Here is a 25,365-nt window from a genome sequence, read left to right as displayed (position 1 = left end):
GGGATTTGCTCCCAACCAACGTCATGCCAAAAAAACAGGCCTGCACCCACTGCACATAAGCCAGGACGTCTGAATTGCTAGTTATGTCACTACCTCATATTTTTTTTGTCCCTCTATTTAACAGTAATAATAACAGTGACATAACAAAAACAGCAACAGCACAACTAATAATAATATTGCTTCACAACTAGTAAAACTAGAATTAAAATTAGACAGCTGCCAGGGATTAATTAATGAGAGTCATGACACGAAAACATAACAGAAAAAACTGTGATGTATGTTGGTAGAAATCCTTAACGCTCTTTATCATGGCTGCCCAAAAACTGCTCAGTCGTTTCTATTTTTCTGCCTCTGCATTTCTTACATCTCACTCTGTATGTATTAGTAAGTAGTTCCAGCTCCCCAGCCCTGGAGCCTCACCACACCGTTCGTCTGTACCACTGGAGAAAGAAGGTCACTCAACCAGACTGTAGCAAACATGACAGCAGGGCTGCCACGGTCTCCATTATCCCTCAGCTAAGTGTCTCTTGATTTTGTTTTGGCCTGAAAATTGCCACACTTCAAAGTGACTTAACATTTGGGTCAACATTTGTTATCTGTGCTTCCCATGCTGTTGTTGATATATTAAGTTCTCATTTCGACTTGCCGGAGCAGCCAACATCCTTCAAATCTTTCATATGGTTGTGTTTTTCTCTTAATTTCAGTAGAAAAATAATGACCCTTATCTGGGACAAACATGCTCACTTGTGGTTCAGTCAGTGCTTAAGTCTGAGCCAATATCCATTTCTTAATGTACATGCACTTCCCCTCTTGGGTCTGTTCTGCTCTCCCCAGCCTCTGGGCCTTCAAAGCCTCACCCAACAGCACGCCGGTCCAACAACAATATGAGGGCAGGTCCATTAAATTAGAGCCTGAATTGCTTCCTACATCTCATATTTTCAAGTCAAAAAGGTAAATAGCGGACTGGACCAACCTCAGACACATGCTAGTGAAGATTACCAGGCTATATGCTGACAGTGAGCTAGCCTACATTACCCAAATGTTAGCAACTATTACAACTATCTTTCACTGCAAACCTACCAGTTCATCCTCAAGGTATCATGAGAGATTTTAAAGCCTGTTAAATGCTTGTTAGCTTTGAGAAAATAAAAAATAAAAAATAGATAAAATACCTGCCGCGGGGTAGGAACAGGATTTCTGTTAGCCAAAGGCTTATGTGAACTATAGCTAGCATGCTATCTTAGGCCAGCCAGCCTGCTGCTGTTTGCTAAAAAAAGACTGACTTTAGCATATTCTCTTGCTGACATCAATTATTTGTCTTAATTTAATTAAATACAGCCCTACCTTCTTTTCTTTGGTAATCTAGTAGCCCATTAAGATAATTAAAGGTGTCAGGCTCGACATAAGAAAACAAAGCACATTGGTTTTATTACAGACTGAGAGACCATTTCCTTATCACTAAATGTAGCATTTTTGGTGGTATGGTTGTATCCATATTAAAATTAGAGTCAGGTCTCTGGTTTTGTGCATGCTAAACTAGCTTACTGGGCTACTCAAACTGGACCATGGTTAGGGTAATATAGTTCCTTCTCCACGTAGGCTGCCATTTTTCTACAGTAGCCCAGAAAGGACAAACCAAACACTGATTCTAGAGAGAGTTTTTTGCTTTTTTTGCATTTTGAGCAGCCACGGTTAGTGAGGGTGAGATGAGGGGTATCTAGCTGGTTGCAATCTGTAGCCTCATCACTAGATGCCACTGAATGATACACACTGTACCTTTAGGGTTATTAACAGTCTCTTTTGTGCTGTACATGACAAATAAAATATAAATGACTGGTTTGGTGATAGCCTTCATTGTTTATGCTATGGCTAGGCCCCTCTACACATCTGCAAGGGTTTTATAAACTGCTTATATATTAAAATGTAATAGACTAGAGATGTAAACATAGAGTGAGTTATTTCAACATGATTGGTGGTTAAAGACTTGGAGTCTGCAACTCTGTTGCTGTGATGTCGAAGGTCACCACCCCATCCACTCCCTGACTAACCCTCATTTCTGCATAAGCAACCCCTGACCTTTGACCTCTGTGTTTCCCCCTGGTTGGTCCCTTCTCCAGGGGCCTGCCTCTTGGGAGGGATCCAGATCTGTTGAGAGAGGGTTAAAGATCATTACAGAGCTGCCAATAAGAGAGAGGTAAGATTTTGGTGCAACACCTGTAACATGTAGATGAACATTTCTCTACGCAGAAGTTATGCATGCTTCATATAAATCATGTACACAAAAGACAAACAGTGCCTGACCTTCGACCCAGTTTTATACCCTCATTGTTTTCACTTTTCATTCAGACAATCAGCAAGACAAAGGTCCCCGTGATTCCTGTAATTGTTTTGCAAGAGATAACACAGGAAAAGGGGAGGATGTAATCCTTTGAATCTGAACAGCTTGCAGATAAATAGAGAAATTATTCAATTATATTGTGACTTTTTCTCCGGACAAAAAGCTTCCCTTGCATGTACAGTAATACTTTATACAGCAGCTTTCACTGCCCTCTGCTCACTTGTTGATCTTTGACCTTAGCAGCTGTGTCTAAATGTCATCCCACGCTGTCACCTTGCTGACTAAAATGACTCTTTTAACCTAAAGGACTAGTTCAAGAATGATACAGTACCTTTTTTATAAAAAATGTAATCTCATAAGGTTGAGAAGAAAATGTGTGGATGATTACTAAATGTTCTTACCTGGTTTTGATTTGTTACATCATGTACAATTACTCCAGATTTAGTCACTACTAAATGTTATTGCAGAATTGTAGTTGATTACATAATGTGTTCTTTAATTTGGTGAACAGGTTGAGCTTCAGGGCGTGTGACTTAGTCACTGTCTGCCATACCAGTTTAAATCAGAACAGGGTGTTATCATAGCAAATTTGAGACAACCAATGTGAGAGTGTTCCTGCGGCCAAGCCCACACAGATTAGTAGTTTTACTCCAATTTTCCCCTTCACTTCCTTAGTTTGACCACAGTCATCACTCTGTGGATTCACTCTGAAATTCCTCTTGTTATTTTTGCTGTGACATGACATTTTACAAGAGGAGTTCACGCCTCCAATAGCTGTTAGCTCTGCATTTTGTCCTTATGGTCTCCCTGTTTATGTGTGTGTGTGTGTGTGTGTGTGTGTGTGTGTGTGTGTGTGTGTGTGTGTGTGTGTGAGTGTGAAATTGTCTGGAGTATGTTTTATTGCACTCCGTGGTTAGGGCAGTGGATGTAGTGGTCGACAGGCAACGGTCACGCCTTTTCCTCCGGACTCCTTCCCTGTTCCTTCCACAGCCGCTGTGGTCCAACCCGTTTCCGACCTATGCTGTGTACACACAGATACAGACGCACACTGAATAAACAGACGCAACTGCACATGCACATGCATGAAGTACCGCATGTATTTTCCATAAGTAACTGTAAATCTCAATCTCATTATGATCCAAGCTGGCAAATGAAAAAAAAATAAAGGCAAAGTTAGGTTAGAGTGACAATATTTACAAAATGCTGTCAGAACCTTTCCTTCGTATCAAGTGCGTATTGTATCTTGAAACAAGTCCCAGTTTCCGCAATATTTCTGCAACTGTGTGTCATATAAACAGGATACCTAAAGAGGAAAAGACCAGGGTGGGAAGAGACACAGGCGGGCTTAGGTTGGAAATGAAACTGCGTGAACAAATAATTGTACAATTACTGTTTCAGAGGAAATAGTGAATCACCACGTGGGAGGATGGGCAAATAAACTAATCTGAATGAGAAAGAAGACTCTAGACTAAACTGCTTAACCTATGAGTTATGGTGAGGTGCTGCGACTCCTGATGGTAAAAGAGATTAAACAGTATATTAAATAGAAACTGCTCTGAGTTCAGGAAACCAACCCTGTGCTGCTCCTGCTTATTATTATTTTATGAAGCTTATCTCCTCAAACTTGGTCTAATCCTTTATTGTGGCACAGTGTGCTGTTGCATAACTTGGAAGGGCATTAATAAGACAGAGAGGGAAAAGTTCTCACACGCAGGGGGAGACCGTAGTGAGTCGGCCGTGACGTATGAGCTGTCGACCTGTGATATGAACAGGTGCCATAAGTACAGTTCAAACACATGAGCTTCCTCCTGAGCTGCTTATACTAAGTCGGCGAGTGGGGACCTTTTGGTTTTTAGGGGTGAGCAACAGTGGCGTATTGTGCCCTGAGCCTAGCGAGAGGCTGATTTCTACTCTCTTGCGGTGACCCTCTTTCCGGACAAAGCGTTCCCCCCGCCATGACTGGCTCACAAGGTACGGCCTATTACGCAACCGAGTGGGAGGAGAGGGCCTCGGAGAGGGGAGCAGGAGTTAGTGATGGATGATCCATTTTTCTGGATAAAAGGTTTCACAAAGTGGATGACTTCTGCGTGAGAATGGGACACAACACGGGTCCTATTTGCTCAGGGCTGGCTGCAGGTCAATTATGCTGTAACTGTTGCTGTAGGAGAGCCATTTGTATGATGTAGAGGAACTGAGAGAGAAACCAAAGGAGGCAGAAACAGGTGAATGGGTAGCCTCATTAATCTAAAGAAAGAGGACCTTCATGTGGAACAGATGGTTGTTTTATTTGGTGTGTGAGTACTTCAGGCCCGCAGAGCAACATCAATCTTCACACTTGTACCTCAACTGAAATCACAGTGTTCATAATAATGCACGTACAGTAAGTAATTATAAGGTTGGTCTCTGACAGCTTATTTGTGTTCTTCATTTTAAGGATGTAAGTTTCCACCTGCATTTGATCTTAAACAAACAGAGGGATGGGTCACAACAAGCGCTCTGTTGACAGTGGAAAGAGGTGCAGTGAGCACATGTTCCCAGTGTGGTTTAGCAGAGACGCCTGGTTGGTGCCAAGTCAACTTTCATTTTGAACGAGAAGACGCAATAAAGAGCAAAAAGGGTATAAAATAAATGATGAATATCTAAAAGAATGAGTTAATGACGCTGTAAAACTAATTGAAGATAAGACGTGGTGTTGCTTGTGAAAGTAAACGTAAAACTCATAACTTACTTTGAAGCAACTCTGGAGAAAAGAACTGTGTAAAACATTCAAAGTAATAAAAGAGATTAGAAAGTTTAACGTGCTTGTGGTTCTTCTGGTCTCACACTGTCTGATCTAAAGCTGCACTCAGAGCGCTGGAATAAAACAACATCATAGGCAAACAGGAGAGCCTCTCAGATAGCCCAGGACCCCAGCCAGCCAGGGGGAGTCTCGTCTAATCCTTCCCCACCCCAGACATCCCGTCTCTAGGATTGCACGGCACTTGATGCCCCCCTCGGGTGGATCTAAATGAGATCTGGCAAAGCCGGGATCAGTGGAGTTTTCCATGCGAGGAGACTCTTTACATGGGAGATTTAGTCTAAATCCTGGGAGAAGTCACATATTCGCCGTTAAATTGCACCGCAGTGTGCAACGTATCCAGTGACATCCTCAAAACATTACTTGAGAAAAAGTTATGACAATGCTCTGAGCAGTGGTCGGACATCTAGGAGAGAGAAATGGGGGTCTTCTTTAGGCTAGAGGTGGATGCTATCGTGACTTGAGGGTGAATAAAAGCTAGGATCGGGGTTGGAGCGGGTGTCAGTCAGCCGGTGTAATTGATAGGAGAGACTGACAGCTGCTGTCAGGAGAGGTGTCACCAGGTCCTCTGCACTGTCACTCTCCTCCTCGAAGAGAGAGGAGGAAGGAGGACGCAGGAGAAAGAAAGAGCAGGCAGGGTGAAGTGAGAGGGGTCAGGGGGGTCAGAGGGACGACAGGTGATGGATGAAAAGATTTGAAGGAGGGCACCAGGCAGGCCCCGACACCTTCGCTGCGAAACACCAGCCCTGACCTGTCCTGCTCCTGCTCTCTGACACTGCGATGCACACAAGACAGGGTTAAAGTATTCAGAGAACCCTGTTATACGTCTGTGTTTTTCCACCTGTGCTGAGTAACCCTGCAGAGATGAGCCTTAAACGCAACTTCAAACAGAAACAAACAGTTTACAGCGGTGCATTTTTCTGCATGGCTGTGTTGTTCAGACACAACGTCCAACCACAAAATGTGTGGCTATAAAACATCAGTCGGCACCTGACAAATGTCTTAAATAAAGACCAGGAGCATGAATCAAGCTGCCAGTAACTGATGATTAAGCTGGCTGGCAGCTAGAAGTCCAATATCCCCCCCTGCTCAAGTGTTTATAAAAAGTCTGACAGAACAGGAGCGTAAAAATCCTAAATAGCAATGACACATTTAAAATCGACAGTGTGTCAGTGTGTCGACGGTCACAGCAGGTATGCCCGCTCTTGAGGAAAACGCTTTTGTTACATGCGTCTTCTCTGTCCGTCTTGCAGGGAGGAAGCCTATAGTGACAAATACGTGTGTTGCCGCAGGCCGTCTGGCAAAGCAATAAAGAGGTGCAGTCATGCAGACATGATGGTTGTCGTCTTTTCTCCCATGGAGTTAATATGAGCCTTCTTCTCTGTGAGCATTTATTAGCAAGCTTGCAAGTTTGTCCATTTATGAGTTATTCCCATCACTGTGCTCTGGAAGCGCACAGTCAATCTGCCAACTCGTCCTTCCCATGCAAGTGTTAATCATCGAGGCAGGTCCAGCAGCAGAACTGGTTGCAGCTCTTCTATCTTGCGGCTCTCGGTGCAGTTATTATTAATTATCATCATCATCAGTTTGGTCTTGCCATGTCAGCAGCATAAAGAGAAAATCATCTTCTTCATGAATTTCCACTCCTTGGCAACTTAAACAGATGGCTGCATCTAATTTTATCCCAGAAAACGAAATACTTGTGTTTTAGCGTCCTGGCAAAGTTGGAGCATTGATTCTGAATAATGGGACCCCTGGAAAACACCAATAACGCAGCTACAGAAATCAAGAGGACTTATCGATCAGTTAGCCTGGAACCATAAATTTAGACTTTTCCATGATGGTTGTTCCAGATGTGTGGGAGCAAGAGAAAGTTCACTCATTACAGTAACATATTTCTGTCTGAGCTCATGCACTGCAGGACATAAACAGCTTTCCGTTATGAGTCACTGAATGGAGCAAAAAAAAAAAAAACAACCAACTAATGAACAAATAACTCCCTCTGTGTCCCAAAGTAACCCTTTTCAAATATCTCAGAAGGAATTGCAAAACACTGAAAAAAATCATGTGGGTCATCTTGCATTGGATCTAATCCTAAAATAAATGGGCTGAAATAATTTAGGCCACTCATTTGCGAGCTGAATATTCTGACCTGGCAATTAAACGGCACAACAAAAACACCCAACATCTCCGGGCTATGCTGAGATTTTTTAATAGCGATCGGGTCTAAATTGACCTGTGAGTGAATGAACCTCCTGATCTCACGTGATTCCAAAAATAGCTTGTGTCAAAGCAGGGTCTGTTGTGGAGCGCTGTCACTGACCCTTTAGGGAGAAGAAGATGCGTTTGCCCCGGCTGCCCTTCCTAGTGACTGTAGCTTGCACAAAGATAAAGCATGTCAGATGCAATCGCCATAGACACCCAGGGCCCATGACATCATTCTGTGCACAAGTGGCCGCTAAGCAGTGTGAAGAGTGAGAGCAAAGGAGAGGAACGTGTGGAAGAGTACACAAACCCTGCACCCTATGCATGCTTTGAGCACACAGAGAAAAGCCAACTCGGGCAATGATGTCAACGACTTTCCCATAGAGGGGACCATGGGAAAAAACTGGGGTGGAGCAAGCAGCAGCCCCCTTTTCAATATCTTCAGGGCAGAATGGCACGTTAATGACTATCACTTCAAGGGACACATTAAACCTGACGGGTTAAAATGAACTGAAGAGACGTGTTAAACCTCAGTCAGTGAATATTGACTGTTGGTAATAAAAACTGTGGCGTTGGCTGGTATTTCTTATAGGTTTCATTAACAAATTGAAGAAGGGGCTCTCTCAGTGGTGTGAAGTGTGCAACAACTATTTAAAAGTTGACTCCAAACACCACAGTATGACACAGCCCAAGGGATCTTACTACCAAGGGGAATATCATACAAGGGGGAGCTGCAGAAATAACTACGTCTAAGGGCGAAATCATGTTCAAAGCTACTCTGCAGGGCTTCAGAAGTCTTTCTCTGAAATAGGTTTACATAGGTTGCCCTCTGTTGGTGATTATGAATCTTGCACTCCATCCGCACAGAAGCTCGCAAACAGTTCTTTCACAGCAGAATCATCTGACTGTCCTGTTTATACATTTGGGCCATGCTACAGATGCCATACACTCATTTCGAAAAAAAAAAAAACAGGTTGACAAAATTGTTAAGCAAAGGAAGGATTCTGCTTAAGGCTCAAACTTGACTCAGTTCAGTGCCACGAAGTCTTCCTTTCTTACAATCACATTTGGAAAGAATTTCATTAAGAATACTGAACATCTCTGGACAGTGGAGAAGCACCATTTGTTAGACAAAACAACACAATGACATAAAGAAAATACGTTATCTAGCATGAAAACCCAGTGCAATATCTTTGGAGTTATGAGTTATTTATTAAATTCATCCCCCTTTGTTTTGTAAAGAAATGCACGGTTGTGCATGTGACCTGCAACACCGTTACAAACCTGTGCACACTATAATAGGTTTGCCTCGTTTACTTCAGGATCTTGCATTAGATTTACATTTACATTTAGGGCATTTATCAGACGCCTTTGTCCAAAGCGACTTACAGTAATTCATACATACATTCACTGATGGTGGTGGCTGCCAAGCAGGATGCCGACCAGCACATCAGGAGCAGTTTGGGCTTCAGTATCTTGCCCAAGGACACTTCCACATGCAGATCAGGAGAACTGATTCAGTAACCTTCCGATAACGAGATGCTGACTCTACCTCTGAGCCACAGCCGCCCTATGCATACTTGGACTGATTCTGATTCCCAGAGAGGAGTTATTATCTCAACTTCCACCACAGAATGATACTCAACCGCATTCGTTTAGGATCATTCTTGTCAAAATGTACTGTATATTATGTTATAATCTGGGCAGAATGGCACATTTATGACTATCCCTTCATGGGACTGACATGTGTTAAAATTAATGCATAGAAGAGACAGTGGAATCACTCTCCATCTTCCGGAAAAGACTCAAGACGCATTTGTTCAGGCTTCACCTCGACCCCACATAGCATGAATCCCTCTGATCCCCCTCGTTCTTGGCAAAATGCATGTTGTATTATATATTATGTTATAATCTGGGCAGAGTGGCACATTTATGAGTATCCCTTCATGGGACATAAAACTGACATTTGTTAAAATAAATGAACTGAAGAGATGTGTAAGAGGGTCGCTGGTTCGATTCCCCTGGTCTGCATGTCAAAGTGTCCTTGGGCAAGATAGTGCACCCCAAAGTGCTCCTGATGTGTTGGTCGGCACCTTGCATGGCAGCCACTGCCATCAGTGTATGAATGTATGTATGTATGAATTACTGCAAGTCTCTTTGGACAAAAGCGTCTGATAAATGCCCTAAAATGTAAATGTTAATGTGTTAGACTGACAGATGAGTCGGTGGACACTATTTGTATAAACCTTACTTGCGCTGCATAAGTTTGGAGTTATTCTTGTCAAAATGCATGGCAAAATACTGAATAATCTGTCCTCTGGTATGTACACAGCTATGAAATTTAGTGTATAAAGATGACATGAAGGTCTATAAAAGCCTGCATTCGGAGTACTTTTCATTCAACATTGTATGCTATAATGAACCTCTATTATTCATGTGATATGAGTCATCCCAGGCAGCATTCTTTTGCATATCAGCCATTTTTAGAAGTCATGCCACAGTGAGCTCTAGAAGGAAGTCATCCATGATCAGAACAGTGACGATGATGGCGCTTCTTTCTAAAACATCCTCTCGATTTGCACTCCGTCTCACTGCACCAATGTGTTCCTCCGCGCAGCATCAGTCATAATCGGTTTATTTTACGTGATAAAACCTAAAAAACGCATCGTTGTCGATCTATAATTTAAGCTCGCGTCCGATGGGTGATCATTTTTTTTACTAATACGACGCGTATTACCACTCAGCACACGCTTTTCCCCTCGCAGTAGAGAGGCGCGGGTCTAGTTTGTCTCAAAAAATTAGTTCCACCCATTTCGCCATTTTATGTTCCATAGCCGCTTTGTTGTGAAGAGAAACCCAGCCTGAGCCTCGAAACAACAGCATAGTCTATGTCAGGAGAAAGTTAGGGCACTGTAGGGAGGTTAGTTGATGTATTATAATTCAGGTAGTTATATATTAAACACTGGAAGGTGTTCATTGAGCGCTGTGGGAGGTGAGCAAAATCAAAGATTAGGTTAGCTACTTAGCCTGCCTGGCAACGTGATTGCTGGCCGCCGCCGAGAAAGACGACTGACCGTCGCACATTTTTCTCTGAAACTGTGAAATACCAGGAGACACATTGACGACCACCGTGCAAGACGCGAAGACTGAGGAGATGGCGACCTCAGTGGGAAACGTGGCTGACAGCACAGGTTGGTTGCTTTTCATTTAGCTAACGTAAGATGGTAGCAAGCTGTGAAGACGACCCCATCTCGTGTGGCAGAGCCTAATGCGGTCCAACTAGCCGGTGGCTAACAGCTAGCTAACTGTCATTAGATAGTGAAGTATGTGTACTACGATTTTATCAATGCAACATTTTCGCGGCACATTAGTTGCTAACGATTGCATTGGCAAGGTAGATCCAGCTGATGCCTTTCCTGACCTTTTTTTCAGTCCTGGCTAATTGTAAAGTAACCAGCTATCTTTAGCTCCGTTAGCATGATTTGTAGCTATTCGTTTGCAACGAACTAACGTTAGTCTCTTATAGTAATACGACTGTTAATTACCGATAGTATACAAAAATTGTATGATATGTATTGTTAATTGTATTCAAGCAGGCAACTGTTTTTATAATATACTTGGCCAAAAATGGTTTACTTCGTAGCAAGCTACAGTAGCTATAGAGTAGCCCGAGATGCTGTGGTAAGCCAGAGAAATATGGCTTCCATCCTCAAAGACGTTCATGGTGATCAATGTTAGAAGATACCACTGATAATGGCTACTGACATAACGAGGGCCCTGCAGCGTCCTGCTGTTAAAACTGGCCATGCAGACATCACTGCTCGACGATGATGCCCAAGGTTAAAGACTACGTGTCTGTCTGTTGATAAGAATTCGAGTTTATCCGAAAGGTGATCAGTGATGCTGATATCTGATTGTGGTTATTAATTTTGCATGCCTGTTACAGCCTGCAATGTGAGTGGGTGTATTATGTCATTGAAACGATCTATCCTTGTTGCATACACACCTTATGACGTAGTGCTAATGGATGGATTTACTTGATCTACTGCGATCTTACTGTGTGCGCTGGCATTATGGTATCAAGCTGCAGGTGGGTGTGTATCATCTGCATGCCAGCTGATATGCCCACATACCATTTCCCCAACCCTGAATAATTGCCTCAGTTGACTTTGCAGGTCGTTATAATTGAATCTTTTTCTTTCTTCTTTTCTTTTCATTTTGATATAATTGATGAAATATAAAAGAGTCACTATCATCATTAAAACTAGTTTAGTAATGAAAGTCAGAAACAATTCATATAGGAAAAAGAACAGTAATGATTAAAAGAAAAACACTAAGTATGATTGTAATGTACTGTCCCAGATAACTGCTGTTTTACACCTGTATGCCAATGAAAAATAAGATCCATAGGTCTGAATTTCTGCCAGTGTATGACCTGTTTGTTTTTCCATCTCATGCCCCCACCTCCAATTTTGTCATATATTTTACTATTTTGTAGGTGGAAACACTTTATCTTTTATGAGCAACAGCACCTTACAAAATCTGTTTGTCTGATTTATTTTATTTCGTTTTTTTTAAAGGAGGCCTAACTTAATCAGCAAAGGTGTTTCTTCAAAGTGGTTATGTTTTATATCATTCTCAAACTAGAACATTTTAAGAAAAAAGTATAATTATGTGGGAGTATGCTGTCTCTTGTCTTAAATGGAACTGAAAGCAATTTAAAGATTGTTGGTCTTCTGCAGTTCCAAAACAATCTTACATTTAATCACATAAGAAACAGTGATTGCCTTTAGTTGAAAAGAATATGGACTTTAACCCCATAGTGACCCCAAAAATTAAGTAAACATTTCCAAAGATTAGAGGAGTTCAAATTGTTATCCAATTCACTATCACTGATAGCATTAGGCTTCATCAGTTACTTTATTTTTTGTTTTCATTTGTCTGCTTTAAGTTCTTCCATCACCTCTAACATGTTGTTTCCCCCCCTCCTTGGACCGTGTTGGTGCTCCAGAACCGACAAAACGTATGCTTTCCTTCCAAGGGTTGGCTGAGCTGGCGCATCGGGAGTATCAGTCAGGGGACTTTGAGGCAGCCGAGCGCCACTGCATGCAGCTGTGGAGACAGGAGCCTGATAACACAGGCGTGCTGCTGCTCCTGTCCTCCATCCACTTCCAGTGCCGAAGACTTGACAGGTGAGGTGTGGGGGGTGGCTGATTCGACGCACACTGAGCATGTGGCGTGGAAGTGGCAAAGAATAATGGGTCTTCCGTGACTTTCAGTGCACACAGCTGGCCTGGGGTGCAACAACTGAGCTGTCTTCTGGAAATCCTGTCCTGAGATTAATTTCACTCTTTCCAGTCATGATTCTAACACTGTTTCGGTGGTAGCCATACCCTTGCTTTGCAGGTGCCATGGTGAAGGTTTCGGGTCTTGCGAGTCACAGGTTTAAATGTTTTGATTTGTTAACTTTTTTATAATTCCTTTCACATGCCCAGTGAGCAGTGTTCTCCAAAGTAGACAACCTGTCTAAATACTGATAGTTTACTGAGTGATCTTTCATTGTTCATTGAGTAAAACAGTCACTATTTAAAGCATTGAACCCTGTGAAGAAGAAAAAGCCAAATATAGTGTTTATTACTGGTCCTTCGATGCATCACTTTGAAAACCGTCTAATTTTAAGTGTACTGCAGGAAGGGCAATTACTTGACATAGTGGACACTTAAATTATGTATTCTGTAAGTTTGGAAATTGGTGTTGTACTGTGTGCCATGTATTAATCTTGGTGTGCTGTTTAAATATTTACCCCTGTGCCCTTAATCAAGTTTTTCCTTTTCACCGCTGACACCTTTGCTGTCTCTACAAAATGCTTTGAGCCAGCGCTCTCAGCAGCTCCTCTCAGGATTAAGACCATTCTGTTCCCATTCTGGCCCTACAGGTCTGCTCACTTCAGCACACTGGCCATCAAACAGAACCCGATGTTGGCAGAAGCCTACTCTAACCTGGGAAACGTGTACAAGGAGCGTGGGCAACTGCAAGAGGCCATAGAGCATTATCGCCATGCACTGAGACTGAAGCCAGATTTTATCGACGGATACATCAACTTGGCAGCAGCTCTGGTGGCCGCAGGAGACATGGAGGGAGCAGTGCAGGCTTACGTGTCTGCATTACAGTATAACCCTGTGAGTGACATGATGACTTGTATTGAATTCTTTAAGGAGTAACTTGACACCAGGCTGAAAGGCAGCAAACCTGTTTTACTTCCCACCAAACCAGGATCTTTGTTAGATGATGTTTGGTGTAGTCAGAAGTATGCAGTGTTGTATTTGTAACCATACTCAACAATAATGTCACAGAGTCCTTGAGCCACACCTGTACTTATGCAGCACAGTGAAAAATTAAACCAGTGGAGTTGGCAAAGCTGAGGTCTTCAGGTGGTGTCATGCGACTCTTTAAATTGACAGCAAACCCTATCTGCTTATAAGGCAATTAGTATAACCATCAAATATTTGAGCTGCGGTTTATTGTAGAAGGGAAACTAAAATTTATGGGGGGGTTTTTTTGGGTTGTGTTTTGCAGGATCTTTATTGTGTGCGAAGTGACTTGGGCAACTTGCTTAAAGCCCTCGGGCGTTTGGAAGAGGCTAAGGTATGTTACAGGGGCTTGGCATTTGTATCAGTGTGTTGTTCGTATTTTCATTGTAGATTTTTATCTTTTTCACTATCTTGCCCATACATTTTTGTTTTTAATGTCCCACAACAAAAGCCACAGATGTCCCTTTTTCCCCCTGACATTTTTAAGATGATTCGAGTCCTTTCCCTCCAACCCCCTAGGCCAAGTGAAGGGCAGTAAACAGTAGCTTTTTGTAATTTTCAGTGAGCTTCTCACTTTTACTTAATGTAAGACCTTTTGGAAGTAATGGACATTTCTGTATTCTTTTTTTAAGTCATAGTAAACACATTTTCTGTTGATTACTTTTTAGACAGCTTTATGTATTTGTTTTTTCAGTTTAGTAAACTTATTACATCTGTCCCTACCCTGTTTCACTCTTAGTACCAGTGTTGTTTGCTTTACCCCGACCTTTTACCAGAGGTCAGCCCCTCCCCTTTCAGGAAGAAAGGCTGGAGTTTAAAATCATACAGTTTAATCTGTTTTGTCATTTCTGGACCTTGGCTCATGCATTTTCATATTGTTGATTCTTGGAGGGAAAATGCTGGCTCGGTCTTTGAAGAATACATGAACTGATGAGAAGCTAGTTTACCTTTGCACTGCAAAAGATAAGATGGTTTCTAACCTAACCACTATACTCCAGTAATGTCTATCAAGTGCCAATGACAAGCTCTTGGTCAGAGTATGCTGTCAGTACAGTTGCTGCCAGTATGGGGTTATCAAATTTCCATTTGTCATTTTAAGACTTGTTTATATTAGGGGGAGGGGGTCCCTGGGTTGGGTCAAATCTGGAGATGTGGAGTTGTCCCACTGGTTACAGGCCATCTTATTTCGTGCTTGAGGGGGGTAAAGGAGTGGGGAGGAGCATCAGGGAGTTATAAGCTCCTCAGCTCTGTCGCTCCACCCCCCGCGCGCTCGCTAAGGATTGGTGGAGTGTGCGCGCTCAGAGCTGTCTTCCTGACCATTTAGTTATGTCCAGTCAGTGCCCAAGCACACTGATGGGGATTTTCATGAACACATGTAGTAGTTTTTACTGTGGTTGATACAGTTGTATCTAACTGGTTATCTATTCTGATATACACTTCTAGGGGATAGCATTGTAAACTGTGGGTTTAAGAGGGCTCTTTCTCAATTCCCTAATGTGGTCCAAGTGGTGTCAGGCAGACAGCTCACAATCTCTACTCCACCACCTGCGTCAGATGCTGGGATAGAAAGACAGAAGCAAAGCGCAGCAAAAGCGATGACTTCTTTATTTCAGAGCTGTGGAGGCTTCTAGATACAAAGAATTACACCACAGATTTTTCTCCCTACCCCATTGGCCAGGATTCAAGAAAGCAGGCCAGGATAAAGAAATCAAAGTCTTAAAAATATTTCATGGAAATGCTTAAAGAATGAAAGAAAAGCAATGATTAATATTTCTTCCCTTTTCCTTCAAATATGTAATATTCCCAAAGAAATGGGATCAGTTCATTTTGGCAAGATCAAGCCAGTAACTGCCCTCCTGTAGTTTGATATGAAAACTGAATTGATTGACAAAATCAGACTATATTTCGTTAATAATCTACATATCAAAGCCTTTCTTCCCTCCCAGTTACCCACAAAGCATTTCTTTTGTTTTCTTTGAAATGAAATATTCATTGCATGAATGAGACAACTAAGAATAGTCTGTTTTTTATGTTTGTTGTGATTTGGAACAATCCAGTTTTATTTCCATATTTAAAAAGGAATGTATTGTTTGAAAACTTCTACTAACGATCTTGTTTTCTGATTTTGTCTCTTTTGGTTTTTCCACAACTGATATTGTTATTGAGAAGGTTTCAGGTGGGTGACACTATTCCTGCGTAGGTGCCTGGCGGAAAGGAACACTAGGGCAGCCTCAGTCCTCTCCTCTTCTTCCAGCCAGCTGCGGCCACCACTCTGACAAAGTCCAAAAATATGGTAACGGGTTTGTAACTGCCAACAAAAGAAAAACCACCTCACTTCATGCTTGAGCTCCTCTGTCTTGTGGCTTCCTTTGAAGACCAAACGAAAAAAGTAACTTAACAAATTACAGTAAGGATTTCTTAAAATATGCTATACTAATTACCCAATTCAGTATTAAGTAAAAAGAAACTTGGATTTGGAAGCAATAATCGTGAAAATCAAGTAAGATCCCTCTAACTCTTACATGTTGTTTATTTTTCCTATTTTGTTTTGTTTTTCCTTCTTTATTTGGAGTTGCAGCGTTCTGATGATGCAGATAGTGCGCTGTGAGTCTACAGTAGCGCAAGGGCTGCGCAGCGATGCCCTCTAAGCAACTACAAAGGCGACAGCGCAAGCATGCGACCCCCACCCCCCTCACTCCCTTTGGCCTGTTGGTTGCGGACCTCTCCCCACTCCTAACCAGCCTCGCTCCCAAATGCTCCAAAATCTCAGACAGAATTGGCTTTTGAACAAACCCTCTGTTTGACATGTACAGTAAAGAACAAGTGGCTGTTTATTGGCTGTTTATTTCCAAATTCCCCATGTCTTAACGTCACAGTGTAGACAATGGTTGATCTCTCAGTCCCCTCACAATGCCCCCTTTAGTCTGAGATATTTCATGGGTGCTGGGTGTGTGCCAGTCTGGTGTGCAGGTATTCTGCCAGGGGTTGTTGGTCTGCAGCTGTCTCATCTGGCCATTCAGCGGGCGCAGCAGCGAAGCAATGACCTTTGCCAGGAGCAAGGTCACGCAAGCAGCATAATATGGTGCATTGTGGTGGTGGTGGTGGCAACAGACACACACACACCGCGCGCCTGCGTGTGTTGCGCATGCATTACAGGGACCATCGCTTGCCCGAATTGTCCAGCATCCTAGGTTGTGAGATATCATGCCCACATAAAATATGCAGAATTCAGTAGATAATTGTAATTTGATAAAGAAAATCAATACTTACTACTTTGGGTTGAAACTAATTAGTGTGGTGATTATTCGAGGACAGTAGACTTAACCTGATGTGGGGACCACTACATTTTTAAAGAAAGTGGTCATAACTGAAGGATGAGGGCCTTCGTGTGGGAGTTGGTTGGATCCGCGCAGCGTAGGAAAAAGCAATGCAGCTTAGCGCGGCAGACTTGTGCGCACACGAGCCCATGCTGTAGACTCACTTTTTGCCATGATGGAGAATAGTCACTAATTTTGCTTTCTCTGCCCTTTTTGTTTTTTCTTACTTTTATTCTCAATCTTCTATTTGTTTTTATTTTACAACCCCCTGCCCTCCCCTCTACCTACTATACCTCCCATTCTACCTCTTCTCCTCCTTTCCTTTGGTTTTTCATTGTAAACCCACTGAAGGCTTGTTACCTGAAAGCAATTGAGACTCAGCCCAACTTCGCAGTGGCTTGGAGCAACCTGGGTTGTGTGTTCAATGCCCAGGGAGAGATATGGCTGGCCATACACCACTTTGAAAAGGTCAGTTACCTTTTATACACTCACAAAACAAGAATATACCAAGACAGAAAGTAGATGGATTTGAGTCATGTTTATAACATTGGTTTCAATTTTTAGGCAGTGACCTTGGACCCAAATTTCCTTGATGCATACATCAACTTAGGAAATGTTTTGAAGGAAGCTCGCATCTTTGACAGGTGAGTCTGAGTAATGACATATAGACGGCATGATACTCCCTTTATACTTTCATGTCTGATCTTTTGTCTGTAAAAGCACTTACCTACCACACCCTGCATTGAATTTCAAATGAGTCAAGCACCATATCTCTGTTGCCTTGTTTTCACATGCCATTGTTGAGGCAGGGCAGAATTGCTGCACCTACAGACCTGTTATCATGGACAAGCTGTGACACAACTTCTGAAACAATGGCTTTATTTTCAGCAAGACATTTGTAACAGTGTACAGAACAGAGTACTTCACCAGTTATTGAGTTGTGTAAAATGTGCACACAGTTTGGCAGTCAGGCTGGTCATGGGTTGTGAGAACTTATTTAGGAAGACGGGAACTACAACTTCAAAGTTCAGCAAAAGATTGGTCTTGAACATAACTTGTTTCCTCAACCTAACATCCCTATGTTACTTTTGCAGAGCTGTGGCTGGATATCTAAGAGCCCTGAGTCTGAGCCCAAACCATGCAGTCGTTCATGGAAACCTGGCTTGTGTCTACTATGAGCAAGGCCTCATTGACCTGGCTATCGACACCTACCGTCGGGCTATTGAATTGCAGCCCCACTTCCCTGATGCCTACTGCAATCTGGCAAATGCCCTCAAGGAGAAAGGCAATGTAAGGCGGCACCTTATGAATATCATTTTAAGACAATCTTCAGTACCAAAATCCAATTCAAAATGTTTGTTAATTAAATTTAAAGTGTCTTTCCCAGGTGTCTGAAGCAGAGGAGTGCTACAACACAGCCTTGCGTTTGTGTCCAACCCATGCTGACTCCCTTAACAACTTGGCCAATATCAAGCGTGAGCAGGGCAACATCGAGGAGGCAGTTCAGCTCTACAGGAAAGCACTGGAGGTGAGTTAGAAGTTAATGTTTCCTGATATGACTAGGTCTGTTTAACAAGACCATCATGATAGCTGTAAATGTGAGGCATCCTGTTCTTCTTGATAACCCCCTTTGTTTTCCATTAGGTGTTCCCAGAGTTTGCAGCAGCTCACTCTAACCTAGCCAGTGTCCTGCAACAGCAGGGCAAACTCCAGGAAGCCCTCATGCACTACAAGGAGGCAATCAGGTTTGTGAATCTATGCTACGTATACCTGCTCACTTAGTTTGTATTAAAGTAACAGTGTTCCCAACACTTTGAGCCACACATTTAGTGCACCTCATAATAGTGGGGATACATCAAAATCCCGAGTTTATGCTGGTTTGTTTTTTAAAAGGTCAAGACTTTTCTTAAGTAAATAAAGGTCATAGATCAACTTGCTTTGAATTTTTTCTACAAGACATAACATGCTGTAGTAATGTTGTGAAACGGGTATGAAAACATTTTTCCTGTTTGATTTTAGAATCAGCCCCACATTTGCTGACGCATACTCAAACATGGGCAATACACTGAAGGAAATGCAAGATGTACAGGGAGCGCTGCAATGCTACACCCGTGCCATCCAGATCAACCCTGCCTTTGCTGATGCTCACAGCAATTTGGCCTCCATCCACAAGGTAGGAATCATTCTTAATTTAAATTGGGGTATAACCCCCCCAATTTCTGCAGGTATGATGACTGATGGTGTTCTGAATTGTCACTTTACCTGCCTTGCAGGTTGCTTTGAGCGCTGCATGCTCCACTACACAGGTGACCCAACTGTAATTAACCAACAGCTCAAACAGCAATGAAATCCCAATAATTTTCTCTCACTAACGCTGACTATACAAATATATTTGTATATATCTATAAACAGCAGTGCTTCCCACAGAATGGCTAAGTACTTGTGGCGGTGGTGGGTGGTGATGGGATGCTGTCAATGTTTGACGACCTGAAAATCTGTCAAAAATCAACTTCATAAAAAGCGTTCTTCAGAATGAGTCAGAGTTTGGCTACATTACATAGTGTTGCTTTAATTGTCCATCTTAATTTATGCAACATTGGCTTGCCTTGCTTCTCTGATTCTCTCTCTCTTCTTTGTTTTTCGACTTTCTGTTCTCTCTTTCTCTCCCAGCAACATTATAGATTTTTAGAAAATCGCCCAGAAAACACACCTCATATTCAGATTTTTTCACCCATGATTCCACAGCAATTGCATTAGTAGGCCTACATTCAGTAGGTGAGGTTGCATCTCAATCAGTGGATTTACAGGAGGGATGTGATACCAGAGAGCATCTTCTCTCTATGCAAAACGTGTGCTTGACAGTACATGGGCAAGCAAGGGCATTTTGTCCACTAGTTAATGCATTGCAGATGGAGTCGTTCTCTCTGATGGATTTGGAAAAAAAAATGTAATATGTAATGCTGAAATGGGTTGCCAGATATACTTGGATGGCTGTTAATATACCTGGGCAGACTGCCCAAGGAATAAATATGTGTTGGAAATGGGTCACTAACAGTGTTTGTGGTGGTTGAAATTGTCTATGTAGGATTGCACTTTATTCTCTTGCCAGGCAACTGGCTATGGACGTCTGGTTAGGGAAGGGATTGCTGCTAAATTTCTTTTATACTACAAGGATGTGGTTTTATTGCTTTGTATTTCATATCCAGACACTGTTTGGACATTACCACCTGTTAATGTGCAACAGAATATTTTGCTGCTTCAGTTTTGTTTTAGCAACTTAATACATTTTGTTATGTCAATGTTTCTCTTGTCTATTAGGATTCTGGAAACATCCCAGAGGCCATTGCATCTTACCGTACAGCCTTGAAACTGAAGCCGGACTTCCCTGATGCTTACTGCAACTTGGCACATTGCCTGCAGGTTCTTACATGCTCATACCTTTGGAAAATATTTAAGTCCATGAAGAGGTTTTTATTTTTTGCTCTGTGGAGAATTAGAAGTCCATTTTCTAACTGCTTTTGTTCCTGTCATTCTTCCAGATTGTGTGTGACTGGACAGATTATGATGAGCGGATGAAGAAGCTTGTGAGCATTGTGGCTGACCAGCTGGATAAGAACCGCTTGCCTTCAGTGCACCCACACCACAGCATGCTGTACCCACTTTCCCACGGCTTCCGCAAGGCAATTGCTGAACGCCATGGAAACCTTTGCCTGGACAAGGTACACGCAATGATCAAAGCAAGTAAACTTTTATTCATTTTTTGGGGGGGGAAGGAAGGTTGCTGGTGATGGCAGTGGCTGGCTGCAGGGATATGGGGAAGGTAAGGGATGGGAGAGAAACTGGATATATTTAACTCCTTGTAGAATATAAGGTGAAAGCTCTTGGTGAATGGGTGCTTGCATGGATGAGGGTATTAGGTTGTCATGATTTTAGATAAATGTTTGGTTGTTCACCATTGGTCCACCATTGCTACAGCTTGTATAACTCAAACAAGAATTTGCTCTCCTGCTGTATTTGTATTCTTATACCATTGTGTTTTCCACAGATAAATGCACTGCACAAACCTGCTTTTGAGCATCCAAAGGATCTGAAGGCCAGTGGTGGACGTCTCCGTGTCGGTTATGTCAGCTCTGACTTTGGTAACCACCCTACTTCCCATCTGATGCAATCCATCCCTGGAATGCACAACCCTGAGAAATTTGAGGTAGGTGATTACAAAATATGACACACCTGCCATGACAGGTGTGTTCATTGTGCTTATTACAGTGTGTGATATGATACAAGAGGTTGACTTGAATCGTTAAAAAATTGTGTAAATAAATGGTTTGTTAACCTTTTCTTTAAAATCATTTTCCAAGGTGTTCTGCTATGCGCTCAGCCCTGATGACAGTACCAACTTCCGTGTGAAAGTGGTAGCAGAGGCTCATCATTTCACAGATCTCTCACAGGTAACTGTCAGCACCAGTATTTATTTATTTAAATTAACATTAAGGATGTGAACTTGTGACTGACTGTTCATTTCAACAAACGTTTGTCAGAATGAGAATCAGAAATCCTTTAATGTCCCGCAGACAGGCAAATTTGTTTCTCAGCAGCGACAGAATATGTCGCTGTGAAAGTCAAAAGCAGACCAGAATTACTGAGCTTTGGTACCTCTTTTCCAGATTCCTTGCAATGGCAAGGCAGCTGATCGCATTCACCAGGATGGAGTCCACATTCTGGTCAACATGAACGGATACACCAAGGGGGCCCGAAACGAGCTGTTTGCCCTCCGCCCTGCCCCCATTCAGGTGAGCTATATATTTGATTTCTGGTTGAAACAATGTTGAATCCTGGGTATGAATAGCACCCTGAGCAAGTACATCACCAAACCTTCACAATAATGATGATAATAATAATAATAATAATAATAATCTGTTCATGACAATATTTAAAATAAGATGTTGGTATTGAGGAATGCACAATTACTTGTATTTATTCTTTCAATAGGCTATGTGGCTGGGTTACCCTGGAACCAGCGGTGCACCTTTCATGGACTACATCATCTCTGACAAGGAGACGTCACCTATAGAAGTGGCTGAGCAGTATTCTGAGAAACTGGCCTACATGCCCAATACTTTCTTCATTGGAGACCATGCCAACATGTTCCCTCACCTCAAGGTCTTGCCATCCTCACATTGCTGACCTTGATTCTTGAGGAATCTCATGTTTTATCAAATATAGGCAGTGTTTGTAACATTTGTATTGTTTTTGACCAACAGAAAAAAGCAGTGATTGATTTCAAGTCTAATGGACACATCTTTGACAACCGCATCGTTCTTAATGGTATCGATCTGAAGGCCTTCTTGGACAGTCTGCCTGATGTGAAAGTGATCAAGGTTAGAATGTCATAAACCTTGATGAAGCAGGTCGTTTAATGTGTGTTGAGTGGGAGTTGGGCACTGTGGTTCGTTTTAGGTCCTCTGGGTGGCAGGGTTTAACAAATTGTCCATGTTGTCACAATGATGGAGCTGAACTAAATTGTATATCAGTTTGTCTTTTTTATCCTTAGGTTATGTTAATTAGAAACCCTTGAGCAATATTTGCTGATTCAGGTATGATATGCTATAGTAAATTCCTTAAAATATGTTAATATGAAACTATTCTCTGTTACTAGATGAAGTGTGACAACAACCAGGAAGCTGTCGGGGACACAAATGGAGCTCTGTCCATGCCCGTGATCCCCATGAACACCGCAGCAGAAGCAATCATCAACATGATCAACCAAGGCCAAATCCAAGTCACAATCAACGGCTTCACTGTCAGCAATGGCCTGGCCACCACACAGGTAAGTCTAACAGGGACACAGTTGTTGATGTAAATGCTGATATTGAGTGATATAGCATAGGTACAAAACATGTACAAATGCAGAGGTGAGGCACAAGCAGCTGTTTATTTTAGCTTGTTGCTTTTCCAGATCATTTCTGCAGGTGAGGTTATAATCTCTGAGAATGTGTCCTTTCATGTACGGTGTCTTTATGACAGTAAGGGAGAAGCACAGAGCTGTTGGTGATCAAGATGGTGGCACTGAAGATAAGATATAAAAGTACTTATGCTGACTTGGTTTTCCAAACAGCATATTATCACCAGGAGGCTCAGGGACCATAAGCTGTCGCACTTCATGACTGTCAAGACAAAAGCACTGAGGCCACTCCATCTCTAAGCAACACTGTTTGTCCTCTATTTTAGATCAATAACAAAGCTGCCACTGGGGAAGAGGTGCCACGCACAATTGTTGTGACAACCCGCTCCCAGTATGGTCTGCCAGAGGACTCCATTGTCTACTGCAACTTCAACCAGCTCTACAAGATTGATCCCCCTACTCTTCAGATGTGGGCCAATGTAAGATGGTTATAACCACTGCTTGAACTCTTCCTTCAATAAGTACTTAATTCCTTATTTCATGTATTTAAAAAAAAAAAAAAAACATAAATTCTAAAACTCCCCTCTTTCTGCAGATCTTGAAGCGTGTGTCCAACAGTGTCCTGTGGCTTCTTCGTTTCCCGGCTGTTGGCGAGCCCAACATCCAGCAGTACGCCCAGAATATGGGTCTGCCTGGCTCTCGCATCATATTCTCACCTGTGGCCCCCAAAGAGGAGCATGTGAGAAGGGGCCAGCTGGCTGATGTGTGCTTGGATACTCCCCTATGCAATGGTCACACCACAGGCATGGATGTTCTCTGGGCTGGAACACCCATGGTCACCATGCCAGGTTAGCACATTAGGGTATTATGGGACAGACTTGGTTACTACTAGAAGAACAAAGTGGTAGTTATTCTGACTTAAATACTCAAAATAAAGACATTTTACAAAGTTTCTGATTAATTGAGATAAACTGACTGACTCTAATGACTGTAGACTTGATTTCAATTGAAGGCTGCTTGTTAATTTTAAATCCTCTCAAAAGGTGAGACCCTTGCTTCCCGTGTGGCCGCCTCACAACTCAACTGTCTGGGCTGCCCTGAGCTAATAGCCCACAGTCGCCAGGACTACGAGGACATAGCAGTCAAACTGGGATCTGACATGGAATAGTAAGTGTGATTACATCTGACTCTATTTGGACAACATCGTTGTTAAAACTGTAGAGTCTTACTCCTCATTCTCTGATTTTTTTCTTTCATTCAGCCTGAAGATGGTCCGAGCACGTGTTTGGAGGCAACGAATCTGCAGCCCTCTTTTCAACACCAAGCAATACACAATGGACCTGGAGAGGCTCTATCTGCAGATGTGGGAGCACCATAGCAAGGGCAACAAGCCAGAACACATGGTTCAGACAGTGGAGACAAGTGAGAATGCCTGAACTAGAAACGTGCTGATTTCTTTTCCCAAACATGTCTAGCCCTCCCCATCATCTTTCTTTTTTTTTTTTTTTTTTAAAAACCATTGTCATCACCCTAGCTTGGAATGGTTACTTTCCATTTCAGCTTCTCCCTGAATGATTGTCTCATCTCTCTGAAGTACTACTAGTAGGACTCTTTATTTGTGAAGGAGCCTACAGATACACATTTATCCTCCATCACATTTGTCATCACGTCACATTTGCGATCCCTGAGCCAGATCGAGCCTGAGACTTTCAGGCAACTCTTCTGTGACTCTTGTCCTTAAACACAGTATATTTGGTGAGCATGAGAGGATTGTGAATGCCCTGCTTACCCATCAGTACTTGGATCCGTGGATTTATTTTTTTTTCCCCAACATGTCGGTGTGCATACAGGACTAATTGCAGCTGGTGGAGGGAATGCCCAGCCGTCATTGCTTGTTGATCTATTTATAAATGGATTAAGAGTGTTGTGTGTTTTAAAAGGACAATGTTGCACCATGAACGTTGTAACTCTGACTTAAGTTTCATCAGCTTTAACATGCATTTGTAAAACATAGGTTGCAACTGCTCTTGAGTTTGTCTTAAGCTGTTATTAAATTACTGCGATGAATAGATGTGCAAGTTTTGAGGAGAATGGTCTAGATAAAGACTTCTCCCCCTCTCCTAAATTCCAACTTTTCTTAATTACATTGTCAATCAAGGAATACCTTCAGTAGCTGTTGTCCTGTTTGATGTCACACTATGCTTGTAAAGATGATTGGACAAAGGAGCCTCAATTGGAAAGGGCCTAAATTTAAGTTTAGATGTCAGAGCTGTTCACAAATTGATCTTGTTTTTTAATCGCTCAAACCCGGAATGGCCTAGGTAAGTATTTTCTAAGAAGTTTTTCTTTTTGTATTGTCCGTTAACTGTATGCTGTCAATGATGCCACAGGCTCAAAATATAATAAAAAAATAAAGAGATGGCAAAACTCTGTATTGTCTTCACACTCACTTAATGCAGTTGTTGGTAGAAACAATAAAAAAAATAATGCCAACA

The 25,365-nt window shown here is 42.3% G+C and overlaps 1 protein-coding gene across 7 annotated transcripts; it reads left to right on the top strand.

Moving 5' to 3' along the window:
• The first annotated feature begins 10,137 nt into the window (after nucleotides 1-10,137).
• Nucleotides 10,138-25,302, top strand: ogt.1 (O-linked N-acetylglucosamine (GlcNAc) transferase, tandem duplicate 1). 7 transcript variants are annotated; one of them, XM_030395421.1, is made up of 22 exons: nucleotides 10,138-10,531; nucleotides 12,352-12,532; nucleotides 13,276-13,519; nucleotides 13,917-13,985; nucleotides 17,320-17,436; nucleotides 17,533-17,612; nucleotides 18,063-18,258; nucleotides 18,344-18,496; nucleotides 18,613-18,713; nucleotides 18,988-19,141; nucleotides 20,287-20,388; nucleotides 20,508-20,687; nucleotides 21,014-21,172; nucleotides 21,327-21,416; nucleotides 21,633-21,758; nucleotides 21,958-22,128; nucleotides 22,230-22,346; nucleotides 22,625-22,795; nucleotides 23,197-23,349; nucleotides 23,466-23,718; nucleotides 23,914-24,037; nucleotides 24,132-25,302. In XM_030395421.1, exons 1-22 carry the CDS (start codon nucleotides 10,495-10,497, stop codon nucleotides 24,304-24,306), a joined length of 3,153 nt encoding a protein of 1,050 aa, XP_030251281.1. In that variant the 5' UTR covers nucleotides 10,138-10,494; the 3' UTR covers nucleotides 24,307-25,302. The 7 variants fall into 7 exon arrangements, with proteins under 7 accessions (XP_030251281.1, XP_030251279.1, XP_030251282.1 ...); XM_030395419.1 differs by having other exon boundaries at nucleotides 20,508-20,705; XM_030395422.1 differs by having other exon boundaries at nucleotides 10,139-10,531; nucleotides 12,382-12,532; nucleotides 20,508-20,705.
• The last annotated feature ends 63 nt before the right edge of the window (nucleotides 25,303-25,365 follow it).

The sequence above is a fragment of the Sparus aurata genome, chromosome 18 (genome assembly GCF_900880675.1).
Source record: "Sparus aurata chromosome 18, fSpaAur1.1, whole genome shotgun sequence".
Lineage (NCBI taxonomy): Eukaryota > Metazoa > Chordata > Actinopteri > Spariformes > Sparidae > Sparus > Sparus aurata.
Note: the sequence above shows the minus strand (reverse complement) of the source record. Positions and strands in the feature narration are given on the sequence as shown.